Here is a 21455-nt window from a genome sequence, read left to right on the forward strand (position 1 = left end):
AGTGAGGGCCTGAATTCTAACTCATGTGATTTCTCAATTAATCTTTCAAGAGATATTTACCACTAGGAATTCTAGGATTTTAGAAACTTATGGAAGAACAGAAAGTTTTTTTAAAAGTTTCAGCAATCTAGAGACAAAAGTACTAAAATTTATTTATCAAATAAGGTAAAGGACACACCTGTAGAGAATACATTTTTTCTATTAAAATATGCCATGATAAAAATTTGTGCATGTGAAAATGAAAATATGACAATCATGTCATCTCTAAATTTTCAAGGAAAAGTTAATTTTTCTGACTGTTCTGGAAATAATTCTGTTTAATCAATCTCCCCAAAATAAAAGTATTAATTAAAATTCTCCTGACTCAAATAGTTTTTCCCCCCAGTAGCAAGAAAGATAGACCACATTTTGTTAAACCCTTACTATGTGTCAGGCTTTGTGCTAGGCACTAAGGATACAACTACAAGAAAACAAGACAGTTCCTACTTGAAAGAAGCTCATATTCTATTAAGGGGAAGACAAAATGAAGAAGAGTTGGCTCCAAAGAGAGAGAGAGAGAGAGAGAGAGAGAGAGAGAGTGTGTGTGTGTAGAGGGAAAAGTTGCTTATGAAATGGCCATAAGTGAGAATAAGAATAACTAACATTTATAACAATTGTTAAGGTGTTAAAGTTTGAAATTTTTTACATATGCCAAAAGAAAGTATATATAAAGCACTCGGCAATCTTCAAAACACTATATATCATACTATAATTATTATCATAATTAAAATTATTATGATAGCAAGATGGCTGCTACATTACATACAGGAAAATTTTGGAATTATATCTTTTTTCCCCTGGGAGGTATGGAATTTTACTCATTAAAAAATACAAAAGATCTTTTGACACAGTGAAAGAGAATGGTCATGGTGGTGTTTACACTCATTTCTTTCACATTTTTAGAAATCTGCTTTCCTTCAGATGGAACAACAAATTCTGTAATGCTGTTTTCTCAGTATCATTAACGAGAGCCGAAGGCAACTTACTTGACGTAGTACGGGGCTGTGGTTTGTGCAACAGACCTCTGCCATGGAAGCCGGACAGAAACTGAGGGAACAAAGGAAGACATTAAAAACATTCAACCTAGAAACTCTGCACGTCACTCCAAGCAAACTGAATCTGATTTTTATATCAAATATGAAGGGCTCCAATTTATTTGCCAGGTTTCAGTAATTGTAAAATCAGCTAGATTACAGCATGATACAATGTTATGGTGTCAAAGATTTGAGGCAAAGCAAAAAACAAAATATTCATTTTTTGTTATCCCAAGAGGTATAGATGTGATACAACTAGCTGAAAGAAGACTGAAAAAAAAATTCTGGTTTCCACCATTAAAAATGAGTGGGCTTGTATGTTTTTAGAAATTATGATGAAACATGTTTTCCCTGGCATATGCAAGGTAATGAGAAAATTAGAGCCAACTATGTCTTCGTAAAAAGTATCCAAGTAATAAAAAGCAACAGATTTTTGTGCTCTAATTTTTCAGGCTATCTATATTATTTATTTGACTTTATGTGACCTTAAGATGGTCAGGGGTAATTTGACATAGGGAACATCTGACAAATTCCATAATGTGGGAAATTAAAAACCACTAAGGTCCTACTCTAATGCTCCATCATGGTGAGGAGGTGACTCTGGGTTCTTCAAGGCTATGGCTGTAAGCTCTGACCTCAAGTTGAAAAAGCTCTGAGTATTCCCGCAGTGACGTGTCAGCCCTCTGTCTATCATCAGTGGACTTGCCTAGCTAGGTGCAAGGAAGATCGTTAGCTGGTAGGCAAAAGAATGATGTTTTATGAGTTGTTTTGGCCACAAAAACTCTTGAAAACCAATTTCTGAGTTCTAGCAGAGTATATTGTCTGCATTATAGTATGCAAATTACAGGTCTTAAAAATATTAAAATAAATTGAAAAGTAAAAATTAAAAAGAAATTAAGTAGGTGGTCATTGAAAACTAAGGCAATTAATTAGTTCAATAAAGTCTCAAAGCAGTTTTAAATTAAATATCAAGAAATTATAACCTCATAACTTATACGATGGTTTATTCATCTGAGGGGCAACTAGGTGGCAAAATGCATAGAGTGCTGGTTCTGGAGACATGAAGTCCTGAGTTCAAATCCAGCCGCAGACCCTTACTAGCTGTGTGACTCTGGGCAAGTCACTCAACCCCATTTGCCTAGAAAAGGCCCTCCTAGATCACTGCTTTGTTGTGCAGAGGGGCTTACACAGCTCAAAGAAATTTTGAGCTATGCCAACCAGGACAAAGTGGAGAGCTCTGACAAAAAAAAAAAAAAAGGTGACCCACTGGAGAAGGAAATAACAAACCATTCCAATATCTTTGCCAGGAAAACCCCAAAGAAAAAATAGTCTATGGAGCCATGAAGAGTCAAACACAAAAAATGAATAATTGAATAGCAATAATGGTCTGAAGTCTGTTACATTTTTTTGAAGTATATAATTGATTATTCCTTTACTTAGCCTGGTTTTGAGAACATGTTGTATACCTCTGTATTTCAAGTAATTTTAAGAAGGAAAGAGATCATAAGTGATAATTAAATACTGTCCTGAAAACACTATTTCATTATCCATCCAATACTTGAAAAACTCTCTTACCAATGATACCCCTATTATGTCCACCAAATTTTTCTGACCTCTATATTACAAATATTTGTCTATAATAAACGGTGACAATTCCCTTCATCAGAAATTAACCTTACTATGAAAAATAAACCAAAAAGGGAACAGAAAGTAAGAGTATAGTACATAAAATTACTCATAGGGCCAGGCAATTGATTTCTTATGGGCACAAGACTAATGGGTCAGTGTTCATTCTAAAACCTAATCAAATGGGCCTTTTACATAATCCATGGCTCAAGTCAATTAGTAAATTAATTAAGGTCTTATTTACACTCCTTTTTCAACTTTATTTGTCTGAATGAACTAACCTCCTCAGCCTTCATTAGTACCTCTAGTTTAAGGCAGTAAAAGGTGATGTGCTGAATTTTCACAAGGAAATGTGAATTTTATAATCTCATTCTCCCATTACCCCTGAATCTAGGTTTGCTTTTTGTTTTCACAAATGATAGCTAGATTAAAGCTTACAGTCTCATTCAAGCTAATAAATAGTTTTCTTAAATAGAACCATAGCCCTGACCCTGATATATGTTAGTCTATTATTTTCTGCTTCATTTATTTTTAATTATAAAATACATTCAATTTTGGAATATTATTAAATTTTATTTAAATATTAGGATACTTTGAGATTATGGAATTACCCAGTAAAAATTTTAACTAATTACAACAAAAATTAGCACATGATTTTCTTCACCAAGACTAACAAGAGTAAATTTAGAAAATTATCTCGGTACTCAGGCAAACAATGCATGTCATAATCCTCATATAAGCTAGCTGAACTCCAACTGTAGATGACAGAAGATCATGGTAAAAGAACACAAGGAGAAAACTATTAACATTAATACATTATAACATAATTTACTAATAATCAAGCTAGATCAACAAACTAGGGATAATTCAAATAAAGGAAGTCATAATGATGAGAACTATTTAAGTTGCAGGAAAGGGTAGAACCTAGGCTACAAGTGAAAAATATTGAAAAAGAAAGTTTAAAGAATAGCAAGTTAATTGCTTTGTTCTATACTGGACCCCTTAAGCACTAACTCTTTTATTAAGGATTTAAGTATCTACAGAAAAAGAAGGATTTCTCAGTGAAAGAAAGCAAAGAAGAATTTAATAATAAAAACTATGAGTTCAAGTATCTTTATTATTACTTACTAGCAAGAAAACGCTGAGAATATCGCACAAGACTTCTTTGGGCTTCCTGAAGCTTTTTAAGGCGGTTTTCTACTGAAACCTATACGGATCCATGCAAGAAAAACAAAATAGAGTTTTGAAACAGAATTCTCTTTATTCCAAAGAAAAAGAATGAAAACTATAATCATAGTGTCAAATTTAAATATGGCAATATAGGAAACCTTGATGGTTCTACATGCTGCCTCTACAACTTTACATGGGCACTGGGATGGGCAAGCAACCCTTAAAAGAAGGAAACAAGAAAGTTAGTGAAAACTGGGGTAATTCTAGGATTATAGAGCAGCAAAGGACTTCACAGGGTACATAGTTCAGCTCCCTCACTTTACAAATGAGGAAGTTGGAGCCTAGAGAAATTATGTAACTCACCAGCAGGCAGACTGCTAGTTACTGGCACAGCTGGGACTAAAAGCCAGGTCTCCTGACTTTTTATCAACTGTGCTTTCCAAATCATAATAGCTCCTGGGAGCAAGTGAAAAGTGAAAAGGCAGAGGTAAACAATTCTCTCTTCAAGAGAATTTCTTGTCTTTGTCTACATCTAAACTCAGCTGGTTGCATTTAGATCATCAGTTTCACAGCTGCCTTTCTAGGAGGGAAACATTTGAGAACATGTGTTTCTCTGACTTTTGATGGGTCAAGCTTCATCCTCGAGGGCTAATTAAATTACACCATATTTCGACACCATCTACACACTATTCATTATATTCAGAGAAACAAACAAACAAACAAAAAGGCTGTTTCTGTTAACAATTTTGCCTCCCAAGGCAGATTTCTCTATACTATCCAACCAGCACTTAACACCTGAATTCTGTAGCTTACCAATATTAGTGACAATGAAGACAAAATATGTATTGTCTTTCAAAAATTACATATTCTCTGATTCCTTGCCTTTGAAGATGAAAGGCAATAGAAACAAAATAGGAAGTAAATCAAATTGGACTGTAAAAATGTCTATCCAATGAAAACAAGTAAGAATTAGAAATAAAGATAAATTTTGTTTTCTGTACTTATTCACAAGGAAAGCATAGGCGGCAACCTATATGTCTTACTACTCAAATCATTTCAGCACAAATTGAGTGTTATATGCTGAAATAAACTGTCAACTAGGTAAGAATATCTGCACATATGCATCCTAGCTTTGTCAATATCATCAAATCAAAAAATCCAAACAATGTATGAAATATTTTAAATCAAAAATTTTTCTTGGGAACATCAATTTTTAAATTTATTTAGTTACAATTCTAAGCCTTAAAACACAATGTGACACAAATAATCCCCCTTGCCCCCCAGTATGCCACCTTAGCCTTCATGCAAGGTTTTGGAAAATCTTGTTCATTTCTGCTGCCTATTACCCAGTGGAAATGAGGCATCACACAAATGAATCCTGGGTGGCAACATTCTTTAGCTTTATGGCATATACACTGAAATTTTTTTTAACATGGTAACAAACCAGAAAGTCATTTTTTTCCCTCAATATTTACTAGGGTAAAACAATGTAGAATTGAGAAAGAGGTATCAAAAGAAAGGAATCAGAAAGGTCAGAGTGGGCTCAGGGTGGTTAGGCAGGAATGGGCTCTTGGATCAAAATGTACAAATGCTGAGGCAGAAACAAAACAGTGTGAAGAACAAAGCAGAATTCTTATTTCTGCAAAAAAAGTAGGAATAACATAGGAAAAATTGTTTCTTCACGAGCTATTATAATAGAAATGTTACACCTTTCAAATGCTTCCATTATTGTCATCTGAAACTTTTTTTTTGGTAATTTACTAAAATATCACATGAATTGGGCATCAAAAATTAAACCCCTATTAACAGAGATAAATTATGTACTTATGTGAGGTTACTATTCAGGATACTAAAAAGCATTTTATAACTTGGCCCCGCCTACCCTTCCAGTCTTCTCATACCTACTCCTTTCCACATACTCTATAATCTAAGAACACTCTTTCCCTAGCTGTTCCTTGCATAGGGTTCTCAACCCCCTGAATCACCATGCCTACGATTCTCTACTTCCTTGACTCTGCTTGATTTCCTGGTTTCCCTCAAATCTCAGATAAAATCCCATCTTCCAAAAGAAGACTTTATTGGAACCCATAAGGCTAACACTTTCCCTCCGAGATTATCTACAATTTATCATGTAGATATATGTGTACGTGCGTTTTTTAGACATAAAACAATGTGTGTTACATATGTAAGTTATGTATGTATGTAGGTATATATTTATATATTTATATTTGTATGTTGTTTCCCCTAAAAGACTGTGAGTTCCCTGTAGGCAGGGATTGTTTTTTGCCTTTCTTTGCATCCTCAGCACGTAACATTGAGTCTGTCACATAGCAGAGGATTCATAAGCATTTGTTGACTTGACAGACACCTCACTTCATTTCACAGTGAAACTATTAATCAGGAAAATTGGTTTTAAAAAAATGGAAAAAGGGGAAAAAACTATTTGGAGCAAAAAGGTAGAAGGGAGAGAAATCCAAGGAATATTTCTCCAAAAAGAAAAGGAATGAAGTCATACCCGTAAATGTTTCCATCGCTTATTAAGATCATCTAGCTCCTGAGACATCTTTATAGATGGATGCAGGTCAAGAGAAGACAGCTGACCAGATAAATCATTCATTGTTTTAACTTTTAGGCTAATTGGTGCAATCTCTTCTTTAAATGTCTGGAATAAAAGGAAAAAGGATTAAGACCACCTTATGCAATGTAATGAACAACGAAATAATGAAAAGTAATGTCCCATCTCTATTTCCCCAGAAAAGGGCAAGGATAGTTATGAGAGAAAAAAAAATGCTGCAGTGATGAACTCAAAAAAAGGACTTATGAATATAACACTGTGGGCAGTGGGGCTGCTACTTTAATGAATGAAGCTATATAATATATATTCAAAATAAAACTTTGATCAGATTCTGTCATACCTGTTCTTTGTTTCATTAATCTTCCTCTTTTTCTTTATAGTCTTCAGAAAAGTACTATTTCATAAGAGCTCTACTTCACTAGAGCTTCTACTTACATCTACACTGTTTTCTAATTAGGTCCAATTATCCATTTAATGCACCAAATATTTGTGACTACCAAGTATGAACAACACTATGCAGGGCACTATGGAGTATTATATTTTGAGCTCCTTGAGGGCAGGGGACTGTCTTTTGCCTCTTTTTATATACTTAGCACTTAGGAAAGTGCCAAGGTACATAGTAGGGGCTTAACAAATATTTATTGACTGACTGAATATGAATAAAGATGAACTTCTACTGTCTTCAAAAGGTTTACAATCTAATAGAAGTACAAAAATAATCCTAAGGCAGAACTGCAGTAAGTGCTACTGGATTGTAGAAAGATGAGCAATTGTTTCCATCTGGGGCACAGGATATGCTTCACTGAAGAAAGAACAAAATTTATATTACTGTAATTGTGTTGTTTTTTACTACTTGATAACAAATAGCAATTAGGTGATAGGTTAAATAGATTTTTATGGGTTAGCATGGGAAGCCAATTATTATTTATGTCATTGTTATTATAGGAAAATGCATTCTAAATTCCAAAGAAATAGCTTATAATTATCTAGAATATAACCCATTTTTAAGTAGGGAACTTCCTGCATTACATATGAGACTTTATAACTAATAAAGTCTTATATTTATCTAACTTGATTACTAGCAGGATTCTATGAGTAGCACAAAAATTATCACATGAAAAGAAATTTTCTATGTTAAATATAGAAGTATCAGAAGTACGGGATCATCAGCAACTTCGATACAGCCCCAACTAGCTGCCGCTAGAAATACAGTTCAAAGAAGATGCTCCAAAATTCTTACTGGAGCATACATGAGTAACTAATGAATTATTAAGAGAATTACTATAATAGTTCTGATAGTTTCATGGTAATTGATGTATACCGCAGGCAGAGTGATGCTAGGAAAAAAATGAAAAAAAATAAGAAACCTTTCAACACTTTTTTCTGGAAGTAAGGACATGGCAAGCAACATAATGGATTAAAATTATTCAACTGAAATTTTTAAAGAAACCTAATTTCAATTAAACCCAATAAAAATATTACTTTAAAAATTAAAGTTGTTTTATTTGTAATTGAAAAGATGCATCAAACCATTCTGTATTTGCAAGCAGATAAAAGCAACTGCTTGCTGTAACATAGACTGTTGCTAAATATTATTAAAACAAGTCAAAAGTGATTGGAAAAAAAGGGAGTCTTTCTGGGGAATTCAATTATCCTAGTTTCTCCTCTGTGATCAGTAGTAGCATTAGAATAGTAGAATACTCCTGGCAAGAGGAGCATTTTGGTCTGCCTATAGACTGCGGCTCTCTTCCTGGGATGCCAATTGTATGTGTGTGTGCATGTGTGTGTGTGTTTAATAGCAATGCAAAGTTAATAGACTTTTATTCTTCTCTACGAAAATGCCATCAAGATATAAAAAATGGCTTCTTAATACCAAACAAAGAGCTGTTCCCAACAGCTTGTTTAGAACTTGCTTAAATGTCAAGTATTAAAAGGAAGCTTTTGGAGGTAGGTATACAAAAGCAACCATAACACTCCTGAAAAGGAGATGAAGATTCCCTTTTCCACATAACAAGTAACGCTCCCCTCCTTTCTCAATGTCCCCTTCCCCAGAACAACATTTCCGACAGCTGATGAAGGAAATCTTTAAAGGTCTTTGTATAATAGATATACACGTATAATGGCTTGCATTAGCAAAGGTTCATATTTATAGAAAAAAAATTTAAGAGGATTTTAATAGAAAAAATGGAACAACCATCTCCTGCAATAATAATCTCATAAACTTAAAATATACTTCCCCAAATATAACTAGTTGTCAGCTGTAATTTTTTTGAGCTAAAGAATCTAGTGAAATTCTATAAAAATGCCAAAATTCTAAATCTGGTTTTAATTTTGGGACATTTAAAAATTTCCAGAGGGAATAGGACTAATTCAAACAAAAAACAAAGAAAATTTTTTGGGCCTTGAGAATGGGACTATTGTGAAAGTGAATCAGCTTTTCCAAATAAACTTAGCACACACTCCTAATCATACAGGGATAGTAATATGAAAAAGCAAAGCAGTAGATGTCTATGTTTCCTACACTAAATTTCTACTCAAAGTGTCTCATTTTTGAGTGGAAGCCACCCTCAGTTCTCAGAGACTGTGCCAGGGGAACAAAACTCAAGTAACAAGTTAATGAGGCATTAACTTAGGGCCCAGTAATGAGCCAAATTTTTTGTCATCCAAGACCAGCCTAGCATAAGGTTAGAAATGCTCATGACCAGAAGATTAACCACTCCTATGCTCTAAAGTCTAACTGACTAGGTTTTATCTCACCAGGCCTATCAATTCACCTTCTGGACCTTTCCTGACATTTTTTAAATTAATTAAAAACTTGGAGAGCCTTTGTTTCATTCCCTAGTTAGCTAATCTAATAACCTAATAGGAGATAAATTATTGATGGCTAATTATGCATGAATTCTCCCTCCCAAGAAACATTTATGTTTTTAATAGTAAACTTAATACTACAAACCAAATCTGCAGGCAATGCAGGAATTCCAAGTACCATTTAGGGGATGATCAGAGTGAAAGATATACCAGGACAGAAGTTTTTCTAGTGGCTCCTAAATCACCCCACACCACAACTCCCTACTCAGACTATGAGTAAAGAAAGTCTTAAGTAGAATTTTTTTTAGGTAAAGTTTACATGCCTTAGAATAGAAAACTCAAGAAAACAAAAAGGGACTAGACCCATGGAAAGTTGTCCTGTCACCTCAGGGGAAGGATAATTAGCCAATTAGAGGCCTGCAAGACAGGTAGCATTCTCACTTTAATGAGATAGCCAGAGGAGGGGCTTGTGTCAAACATGGCCACACCTGTCTTTATCACTCAATATTCTTATTCTGTCTACTCCCCCTGGGAAGCAAGCTCCTTACCTTTCTAACCTTCCCCTCCAGGTTGGGTGTCAGCCTTTGGAAAATTATAACATATACTGAGGGGGGGGCATGGGAACCCTCAGCGTCAAGGCCATATGTGACCCGCTAGGTTCTCAAGTGTGGCCCTTTGACTGAATCCAAACTTCACAGGACAAATCTCCTCAATAAAAGGATTTGTTCTGTAAAACTTAGATTCAGTCAAAAGGCCACACCCAAGGCCCTGGAAGGCCACATGTGACCTCGAAGCTGCAGGTGTCCCCACCCCTGACTAACCACTAGATACTACCCAAAGCAGTTCTGCAGGTGCCATTAGGAAAACTCCAACCTAGCTAGCTGCCCCTTCCTCATCACCTCTTGGCACCCTTCAAAGCTGGGCTACACTAATAAGTGCCTCTCTCCTTTTCACTGGGGAGGGTGGGGGGTGAGTAGGATAAGTAGGAATGGGTGGACTGTAGTCATGTTCACAAAAATCATTACATCGTTGCTGTTGCTCATCCTTCATTCTCTAAGAGGACCAACGATGTCATGAGGGTGAGTTTAGAAATGCTCATGACCAGAAGATTAACCACTCTGATGCTCTAACTGACTAGGTTTTATCTCTCCAGGCCTGTCGATTCACCTTCTGGACCTTTCCTGACATCTTTCAAAGGTGAGGTCTCAACTTGCACATGAATGAATACAAGCGAGGCAGAGCTGTACAAAGTCACTCTTTCCTCCAGAGTCACTGATGTCCGGTAGCAACACCAAGGCCAAGATGGGTAGAAACGGCCCAGGATGCAGTCGGTGACCTTGGCCTTTCTAAACTAGGTCTTTCCTGTCTGAGGCCAGGCCTATTCAATGACTCAGAGCTAGGTAACAGTGGAGACAAAAGATGGCTCAATACACCTGCACAAAAATAGCAATGTACATTTCCTTCAACGCCTACTCTTCTTCCAAACTTTCCTATTACCATTGAGGTAACTGCAAACCTTCCAGTTACTCAGATTTCTTCAAACTCACTGTCATCTTCGGTTCTGCCTCCTAGGGTACACAGGAGATGGAGCTCTGGACCCAGAGTCAGGAAGACCTGAGTTCAAATCCAGCCTTAGACACCTACTAGCTGGGCAAGCCATTTAACCGTTACCTGTTTTAGTTGTAGTCTTAACTGTAAAATGAGGATTCCTTATGTGTAAAACGAGGACAGCAATAACACCTTATTTCCCAGGGTGGTTGTGAGATTCTATTGAGATAATACTTGTAAAGCATTTCGCAAACCTTAAATCATTATATAAATGCCAGCTGTTATAATTACTTCTCACAGTTGCCCCATCCATGGAGCCACCACTCTAGTTTAGGGCTGCATCACTTTTAATCTAGACCCTCGCACTAATCTAGAGCCTCCTACTTAGTATTCCTGTCTCAAGTTTCTCCTCACTCCAACCCATCCTCCTCACAGCTGTCAAAGGGATTTTCCTAAAAGCGTGTTTGACAGTGTTATACCCCTACTCATGCTCACCTAATGGCTCAACTCTAGGATCAAATATTATTTCATTGTTGTTTTTCATACTTATTTTTAATTTCTATTCTGGAGTAAGCTTTACGATATACATAATATAGTAGTATATGTATACAATTTATAAATAAGTATTATAAATATTACACATTGTTACACACTATAAATGTGTGTAAATATACACATATTGTGATTACATGATTTGAATTGTTTTAGCGACCGGTGGATGTTCAAAAAAGTTTACAGACCACTACCCTAAGAAGCTGCCTTAGACATATCTTTTTTCCTCAATGAAGAAATATATTCAGGATCATTAGATCTTCTCTCTTCTCTTTTCTATTCAACCATTCAGCACAATGAAAGTAAGAAGGTGGAGAAAGAAAAAGCCTAATTGTAGAGACCTCACTCTAAAATAAAGTCACACACATTCTAAATCCTATCCCTTTTGTACTATTTGTACCGTATGGCTGCAAATTTCACTCTTTTTTAATGGTTATTTTATGGATTTTCTTGGAATTCCTAATGTTTCCCCTAAATCATTAAAGTTCAAATCATTGCTACTTGGCATTTGTACAATTCCCCTAAGATTTTAGAGCTTACATCATTCCCTAATGACATTATTCTGCCAGCAAATGAAGGCAGAATTCTCATTCATTTTTGTACACTGTTTGCTTTTTGATTACACTTAATGTTCTGTGGGCATGTTCTAAGAAGGAAAGAGTCTAGGAAATTTTGTTATTGTTGTTGCTCTTCAGTCATTTCAGTTGGGTCTGACTCTTCGTGACCCTATCTGGGATTTTCTTGGCAGAGATACTGGAGCGGTTTGCCATTTCCTTCTCCAGCTCATTTAACATATGAGGAACTGAGGCAGACAGGATTAAGTGACTTGCTCATGGTCACATGGCTTGTAAGTGTCTGAGAGACTGGCTTTGAACTCAGGAAAATGAGTCTTCCTGATTGTGTGCCACCTGCTGCCCAACAGGGCAGGAACAACAGGAAATTCCATATCCCCAAATCAAAACACCAAGTTTTCAAGGAGAGCCCTAAATTTTTAACAGATTTTCTAACAAAGTCATAGTCACACGCAGTTAGACTGGAAGTATGAGTGAGAAAAGAAAATAATATCTAGACTACTATGGTACACTGAGGCACTTACTGTGACGTTTTCTATGTCATCCAGCAAAAAGTCAATAAGTAATTCTCGTATAGGTTTCCAGTGATTCCGTACACTCTCGGCTTCTTTGAGGTCAGCATCTAAGTCGTCCATGGCTCCTTGAAGATCGCTTAGTTTCTCGAGGGCTTTGGTGACTTGCTTTTGCCAATCTTTAGTGGCTGCATTGAGGTTCTCCCATTTCTCTTTCACTTCTGAAGACTGTTTGCGCATGGCTTTTGCAATCTTTTGGGCTTTTTCTTCAGGAGTTGATTCTAAAACAAAAAAGATTAGTTGTGCATTATGCTGGGAGGGATATTGCTGATGGTTGGACTGATTTGCCCCAATATGTAGCTCTGGGAGTCAAAACTTCAGAGTTCAAATGAGAAATAGAGATCATATCTAGTTTAAATTGAATCTTTAAAAACAAAATCCCCTCAGGAACAACTTTCATGTCAAGCGAGAAAGAACTCACAACCTCTTAACGGAGCCTGGCTCATCTCTGAACACCTTCAACAGTTAATGAAATTTGCCTTTCTGCCCCTTGTACGTATAGGCCTCCTACGGCCAAGAAGAACAAGAATAATCTCTCTCTTTCATATGATCATGAGGGGAGTGGATTAGATGATCTCTAAGAAGAAGCTGCTGAAATAGAAATGACTGACAACATAAACCTTCAAAGGGCACCTGCTTTCTTAGAGGGACAGGAACAAATGGCAAGTGCAAAAAGAATCTCCTTGATACTTCTTCCTCTAATCTGAACTCTGGGCTAAATGAAGAAGTGTCCTTCCTAAGGGCAGAAGATCACAGTGTGAACTTAGAACATTGTTTTAGGCAGTCTAACATGAACTCAGAGGTTTAATATATTGAGTAAAAATATTTAGATACTTAAAATGAATTCAATAGCCTTTTTCAGGTTATTTTATTTGTATTTTTATTAATCTGCAAAATAAGGATAGTAGCACTCTGTAAGGCACTCTGAAAACCTTAACGCATTATATAATTGTTTTTATTATTATTTAAATGTAACAGGGAACCCATGGAAATATTTCAATATTCAATAGCTCAAACCTCTCCTAGAGACTACGTATTCTTATTTTTTTTTTACTTCTTTTTTTTTTTTGGAAGGGGGAAGGCAGGGCAATTGGGGTTAAGTGACTTGCCCAAGGTCACATAGCTAGTAAGTGTGTCAGTGTCTGAGGGTGGATTTGAACTCAGGTCTTCCTGACTCCAGGGCCAGTGCTCTACTCGCTGTATCACCCAGCTGCCCGCAGACTACGTATTCTTTTAAATATCACAGGACATCCCATAAAAAATGGTACCTCTTTTAAAACAAATTTAAATTGCTAATACCACCAACCTTACCATAAACAACCAAAAGAAAAAGCAAAATTTATCTTCCTAAAATGACAGAAAAGCATGGGGGAAACTTTCAAAAAAAAAAAAAAACCAACCCAAAAAGACAAAACTTTTTTCGTTAGAAAATTTAACGTTAGATTTCAGGATAGTTACTGTGTCCTAGATCATTTCTGATCTGTTCCTCATCTCCAGAGAAAGTTCCGACACTTAAATGACACCTCTGGCATCTACCACCAGTTCAACAACCCATTGTGGGTTATTTTCTGGGGTCCATCATAAAACATCATTCTTTGCACTACACTATAGAAGTCTTCAAAGCAGGAACTAAACAAGGTAGCTATTAAGAACAAGTTAGCCTTGGGGCAGCTAGGTGGCGCAGTCCGGCCTCAGACACTTGACACGTGTACTAGCTGTGTGACCTTGGGCAAGTCACTTAACCCCAACTGCCTTGCCTAAAAAAATAAAAAAAGAACAAGTCAGCCAAGGATACCCCTTCTCTAGGATTTCAGACAGAATCCACTCTTCTCGTTCTGAGCAGCTATAGTTGGACTAATGCGTCAAGTCGGCGTGGCTGAAGGCCTCTGAAGTACAAAGGGGTCAAAATCCAAAAGTGTAGAGTGGAAAAAAGAGGGTCTATGGTCAAGCAACATGGATCCAAATCCCCAAAATACCATTTACACAAAACCCTTGGGGAAGTGGCTGAGCTTTTCTGGGGTTCAGTTTCCTCATTTTATAAAATGAGAATGGTTGGACTAGATGAGTTCTTAAGGTCCCTTCCAGAGCCCTTTTAACCCTAAAATTATTATTCTATGAACTAAAACTACTCGTTTGTATAATTAGATGAGATTTTAAAAAAACATACAAGTCCTTATTATAATGACCACTAGTAATTGCATACAGGTGAATAAAATGTTAGTAATTTACATTTCGTTCTCAATTATAAGGTAAAAGAAGGGTTTCCTAAGCAAACCATGCTTTTCAATTTGTGCTAATTAGTCTTCCTACGTTTATCGTAATTTTTCATCATATAGAACTTTTTTAAAAGCTATTAAGCTGCTATCTGGGTCATTTAGGATCACTACTCATCTTCATTGTAAATGGTTAGTTAAGATAGTTGGCTAGCCTCTTCCACAATGGGATTCATAGTGCTTTAAAGGCATCTTAATACCCTTATCATCTATCTAAAGTTAGATTCTTATTATAATTACAATCTTTTGAGGAAAAACAAAACAACTTTTGTTTCATTCTTGATTTTTCAGAATATTATAGATATAAACATACGCATGTTAAGCTTGTTTATCGCCCAAGGCACGACTAGTAGCAAACGTGCACAGCAAAACATTAGGCACCAAATAAGAAACTATAAACTGATGAGCATGAAAAGGAGTCCCTATCTGTATCTCTTCAATAGAAGTAATGATAATAATTGCTTATATTTACATTATGCTTCATAATTATAAAATGTTCCACATACACAATTTCATTTTATTATCACAGCAATTCTCAAATACAGGTTTTCCAAATGTTAGCATTCCCATTTTATATAAGAGGACAGTGAGACTTTGAAAGATTAAGTGTCTGGAGTTAGGTCACACAATTAGTAGTAAATGGTACAAGTGGAACTCTCTAACTCAGGTCTTGTGATTCCAAGGTCATTGAGCTTTCTATTATGCCACATTTAATTCCTGTTCAAGGTGATACAATGTGGCAATAATAATAAAAGTAATAATTGACAATTCTAATAGTGCATTTTAAATATATCATCTCATTTGAGTCTTACAATAATCTAGTAAGGTAGGTATCATTGCTTTCGTTTTATAGAAAAGGGAACTGAGGCTCAGAGGGTTTGAACACCTTGCTCGTAGTCACAGAACTACTAAGTGTCATGTGCAAGCCTTGAATCCAGACCTTCTTGACCTTAAATCCAACAGTCTTGCCCACTATGCTATTCTGCTGGGCCTAAGTTTTTATCACAACCCCTGAAAAGCTGCTGAATAATTCAATGAAAACATCATGATACGGATACAAATATAGATATATAAATAAAAAGAAAATAAATATGCTGGAGAAATTCTGAGCAGTGGGAGGAGTCAAGGTCAAGGTAGAGAACACCAAGTATATTTCTTTTAAAATCTCAATCTCTGAGAGTGAATCTTATGTTAAAAGTCATGTTGCTAAAATGCAAACCTTATTATCTACCTTACAAGATATTTATCAGATGAAAATCATTCCAGATGAGCTACAAAACTGTTTTTAATAGACCCCTGAGAGATGGAGATAACCTTTATATTTCTGACACCTGTGTATGTTTAGAATTCATCTCATTCTTTGAGAGATATTTTACATACTATTTTTTTTGACTAGTGTAAAACTTCTGTGCTTAATTATGATGATCTTTCTCAGATTAGGAAAGTCCTTTCATGAATCGGTCATTAAGTAATCTGGCATTGAAACACATAGCTTCTTTGTGCCATGATAAAACATTCTACACTGGCCATTACTTTTTGTCTTCGCTTGATATGATTTTTTTTTTGTTCAAAAGGTTCTTTTTTATACAGTTTATTGCATTATCTCCACTCCAGCAGCTATTTAGAAAGGGGGAAGGGAATCTACATCCAACTAAACCATCTGTTTACACAAAAAGAAAACTAATAATGGATTTAGAGAAAGTGACAGACAGATGGAACTAGAATTGCTGTTATAGCCTCATCAGGATAAGGAACTTTAGTCAAAAGCACAAAAACTTAGGCAAAATGCTTTTTAATACTTTTTGAAATTTGTAACAAGAAATAACTCATTAAATTTAAACTTATAAAGACTGATTAATAGGATTATGAATTGAGGGCTAGAAAGACCTTAAATGATCAACCAGTGACCAGGGGTGGGGAACCTGCAGCCTCAAGGACACATGTGGCCCTCTGGGTCCTCAAGTGCGACCCTTTGACTGAATCCAAACTTCACAGAGTATATGGCCTCGAGGCTGCAGGTTCCTCATCCCAGAAAGTCCAACACCATCACTTTACAGATAGGCAATAAAAACAAATGAAAAAAATTTTAAATTACTAAAGAAACAAAGGCAAAAGATTTCTAAATACTCCATATTTGAAACTTAAGGGAAAAGGATTTAGTATCTTTCCAAATGATTCAACTCAAAATAAATTTTCTGTAAACATATTCCTAGATTACTTCTAAGGTCCGTGAACAAGGATGAGAATCCTTCAATTCATGACTCTTGGCTGGATTTCTCTTCAGTCGCTCCTGCCCAGAGACCAAATTAAGTCCCTTCTCTACTGAGCTCCTGTGGCAAACGAATTTAGAATATAATAATCCTCCCAGGTTTGAGCCTAAAGAGCAGTAGGAGTAGCTGAAGAGTTAACTGAAATTTCATGGCTGATAACAATGAAGTCTAGGGTGAAGAGCAAATTATGATCATTGCTAGCAAGGGTCAACTTCAGGGGATCCAAATCTCCAATTGGAGGTCTCATGGGCATTAATCATGTCCTCAGTGAAACACGGTATCCTCCCCCTTAACCTATCCCTCTCCCAAACTTCCCAGTTTCTATTGTGGGAACCCCCATAACTACCATCTTTCTAATTATTCAAGTTTCTCAAGCTTAAGAGTCATTCTTGACTTTGTGCTCTCCTTCAATCCCCCCCAACCCCATCACGTGTAATCAGTAGCCACTGCATTACATCATGCAAAAGTTTGTCAGAAACACTTTCCCTAACTTGATTGTCAATTATTTCTCCAAAAAAATCTGTCCCACCCCTTACCTTCTCTTGATTACCACCCTAATTCAGGCCTGCATTACCTCTCAACTGGGCTATTACAAGAGCTTCCCAATTGGATTCAATGTTCTTAGATTTGTTCCTCTCTGATATAAGTTCCAAGAAGATGACAAAATAACCTTTATAAAACATGTCATTTTCCTACTCAAAATTATTCAGTGTTACTCTATGGTCTGGAGGATTAAAAAAACCTCTTTGGAATTTAAAGTTCTCCAAGCTGCTTCCACTTTAATTTTCTAGACTTATTTCACATTATTCTCATGCACTCACTCTATGCATTCCAAAATTACCATGAAAGCTATTCTCTAATATTTCTGCCTTCTCAACTTGTGTCACTTCCTCGGAAGCTTTTCCTCATCTCTTTAGTTGCAAAGTGTTTTCTCCATCCTCAAATTATCTTGCATGTTTTATTCATATGAATGCTGTTTCCTTTGAATTGAATTTAAGCTTTTGAGAACAAAGGGTAGTTTAAAAAAATTTTTTTTTCTGTATTCCTAGTGCCTAGCATAGTGCCTTAATTTATTAGGTACATAAGAAATTTTTGTTGAATCGATTCATTTTGTCCAGTCTCTCATTTTATAGATGAGAAAACTAAAACCCATGAAGGTTAAATAGATTTCTCAACATCACAGAGCTAGTTAGCAACAGATTTCTGACTAGAATCTACATCTCTTGACTCTCAGTTCAGTTCCATTGCACTTCCTTTCAGAAAATAAAACCATCACTCTTTACTATTTCTATTTTTTTCCTGCCGACAGTGAATGCATCTTTGAGTATTAATAACTAACATTTATGTAGCTATTTAAGGCTTATAATTGCATGGTATACATTATCACACTTGAGTCCAGCAACACCCTTGAGTTCTAAGAAGTTAAGTGGTTTGCCCAGCTACTATAAGAATGGCAGGATCTGAACCCAGATCTTTGTTATGCCAGTACTATATCCAGTGTTAAGTTGCTATTCAAATAAATAAATGACACTTTTTACATATCTATTCATTGTTGAGCATTCCGTATAACATTCACCCCTCCTATGGTTCGTAGCAAGAGGAGGAACTGACTTGCATAGTTAACTAGCGTTTTTTTTTAAGGTTACTATCTTGCAGGTTGTATATTTAATTTTAAGTATGTCCAAGCTCCTCAGACAGGAGTAATAAGGATTCAGATGGGAACAGGTATCAGGAGAGCTTACCCAAAATGACCTAGAATTTACTTTGCAGTTGTCTTGCATTTATTGGCATTTGTGTTCCCCACCCCCATAGAACGTAGGAACCAAGCAAGAACAGAGATGGTTTCTTTTTCTTTTCTTTGTATCCTCAGTTGCATATTATATTACAGTACAGAACAGACACTGAAGTGGCTTACCTATGTATTTTTAAAATACTAGAAATTAAAATTTTATATACTATATATACTATACTATAAATTAAAATATCTACATATTTTTAAAATACAGGAAATATTACTGTCTATTTTAGAAATGAGACTTCCAGACATAGGCTGAAAAAGACTCAGGAGAAAAGCTATCTGCCCTACTTAATCCCTGATGCTTCACTGATTGTGCAAAAACAAACAAACAAAGCAAAAATAAAAAACAAAACCTCCTCCTCCTTAAAGCAATTGTTGATTGAGATAAGATCCCTCAAATGAGGGATTATAGTTTGACCTTTTAAAATGTAATCTTGAAGTCTTTTAAAATGTGCATGTAAGGAAGATCATAGGATTACACAGGGCATAGTAGTCACAGGTACTGGGATTTCATAAAACATGGTTAAGGATATAATAATTTGTGACTTATGAGAAGAGGACCTAAGGGATCATGGGAAGGAGGGGAGACAGTAAAGAACTGGTACAAAAATTTTTTTCGAGGAGGAGACAAGATGACAAAGAAAATACAGAACAGGGAGATTAAGAAGGAAGAGGCTACAGGAAGAACCAAATGTTGACAGTAAATATAAGAGAAAACAGATAGAAAATATGAGAAGGTGGTGAGGGAGATTTGTTCCTCAGAAAAGTTATTTTGTTTTGTTTTGCTTTTTTTTTTAAACCAAAAGCCAACAAAGTAGACCAAAGCCCTACTGGGGTCAAACATCTTGCTGCTCCAGAAACCAAAAGGGAGCTAAAGAGGAGCCTTCTTTCATTGGCCTGGAGAGTGGAAGTAAGCTAGATATTTACAAATTTAACCTTTAAGGTCAAGATCAAAGACAAGGACTTGGGGATTAAAAAAGAAAATGACGAGAAAGAGCATCTGGAACTACTTAAATCTATAACACTATGTCAAACTTAGTGAGAACTATATGTGTCTGATGATGTCACTCCCCTGGTCAATAAATTCTGGTGGCTCCTTACCATCTCTAGGATTAAAACAGTACAAGCTCTTCCACTTTACATTTAAAGCCCTCCAACAACCTGGCTCCAACCTAGATTTCCAGTCCTACTGACTTTCTTGTACTCTACTCTAGTTCCTTGGATACTTCTTGGAGACACAAGGTCATTTAATGGTTCTTTCTTTTCTGGTCATGTATCTCTCAGGTGACATACTCTCCATAGCTTCACCTATATAATTTCTGGTTGGTAATGTATAGCACTTTTCCACTGCCCTTTGGCTGATCCTCCACTTTACCTATGCTGAGAAAGTAGCTTGGGCACATGACTCTTGGGCAGAGGAACAGATGGACTTTTGCTTCAGGGAGAAGATTTTAGTCATTAAAAACACTGTGCAATTTTGCAAAGACAATCTAGACTTCTCTTGCTTTCTTTTCAATTCTGGCCTCTGCTCACCATCTATGGGCCAATGTAATTAGATAAACAAAAGAGAACATAGAAGGTTGAGAGTCACTTTATATTTTTCTTTTTTCTGTGAGTTATCATGTCAAAAAGATTCATCACCAAGTGGCACATCCAGAGATAACAGCTCACAATGCTTACTAAGTACTCTGGTCCTCAGAAGATAGACAAGTTTGTTTTTGAGGACCATTATTCAAAGTGCTCCTAGCTTACTGGAACCGGAAAAACACTTGCGCAATTCTGGCATTGCCTTTAAGAACTTATGTTACCCTCACACCATGGGGCGGCATTAGAGGAGAGCTTTGAGGGAGCACTTTTTCATTCCAAATCTGGGAATTGTTGTCTCTCAGGGAAAACACCACCATTTCACAACCTTAAGCTAGTAGATACAGGAAGTACACCTAGAGTATATGAAAACAAAGTTTGAGAACTTCTCTTAACCTTGCTGGGATAGTCTGTTTTGATCATCTGATCCTCAACTTTGTTTCTTTCTTCTTACCCAATACCATCAAACATTAGGGGGATGAAAGTGTTTGCTCAAACAGAAACATTCATTTGACCTCTATACAAGCTAGGCTATTCTTAGACATTGGTCAGTTTTATGATTTATGCTGTGTAAGGTAATTAAAAGAGGACTCTAAGTGAAAAGAAGGATTTAGAACTCCAAAAGAGCATTTAAAAATAATGGTAAAACCCTTAGAGTTCACTATTATAAATTCAGGCTTTGTGCAGAAGAAAAATGTAACTATTTAGGAGTTCATGCCATCCCATTAAGGGAGCACATTACCCTTTTATTCTTTATGCCTGAATCAGAAAGTAACATACCAGATGTTGCCTACAATAAGAAACATACATGTAAATTACTGCCATCTTTTTTATGAGACAATGTGATTTATGGGGCTGGAGTTGTTATAGTAATTAGAAGACACAACAGATGGTGAACAATTAATTTAAAGTGATGTGTCCATTAAACTAACCTTTGCTATCAAGTAATTGCTCATCAAGGCTGCTGATCTACTTATTTAAACAGGCCTATACTATATGACTCGTAAAATGACCAAAAAATGTTTCGGATATTT

The 21455-nt window shown here is 36.0% G+C and overlaps 1 protein-coding gene across 2 annotated transcripts in view; it reads right to left on the reverse strand.

The window, feature by feature from the left end:
- Positions 1 to 21455, reverse strand: part of UTRN (utrophin) — a 467326-nt gene that overhangs the window by 125109 nt on the left and 320762 nt on the right. For both annotated transcript variants that reach the window (XM_036766848.1, XM_036766849.1), the window contains 4 exons: positions 12449 to 12717; positions 6385 to 6531; positions 3828 to 3906; positions 1026 to 1086 (listed from right to left, as the gene is read on the reverse strand). In XM_036766848.1, the coding sequence (XP_036622743.1) occupies positions 1026 to 1086; positions 3828 to 3906; positions 6385 to 6531; positions 12449 to 12717 (556 nt within the window). The remainder of the gene's footprint in view (positions 1 to 1025; positions 1087 to 3827; positions 3907 to 6384; positions 6532 to 12448; positions 12718 to 21455) is intronic.

Source organism: Trichosurus vulpecula, chromosome 7, assembly GCF_011100635.1.
Source record: "Trichosurus vulpecula isolate mTriVul1 chromosome 7, mTriVul1.pri, whole genome shotgun sequence".
Taxonomy (NCBI): Eukaryota; Metazoa; Chordata; class Mammalia; order Diprotodontia; family Phalangeridae; genus Trichosurus; species Trichosurus vulpecula.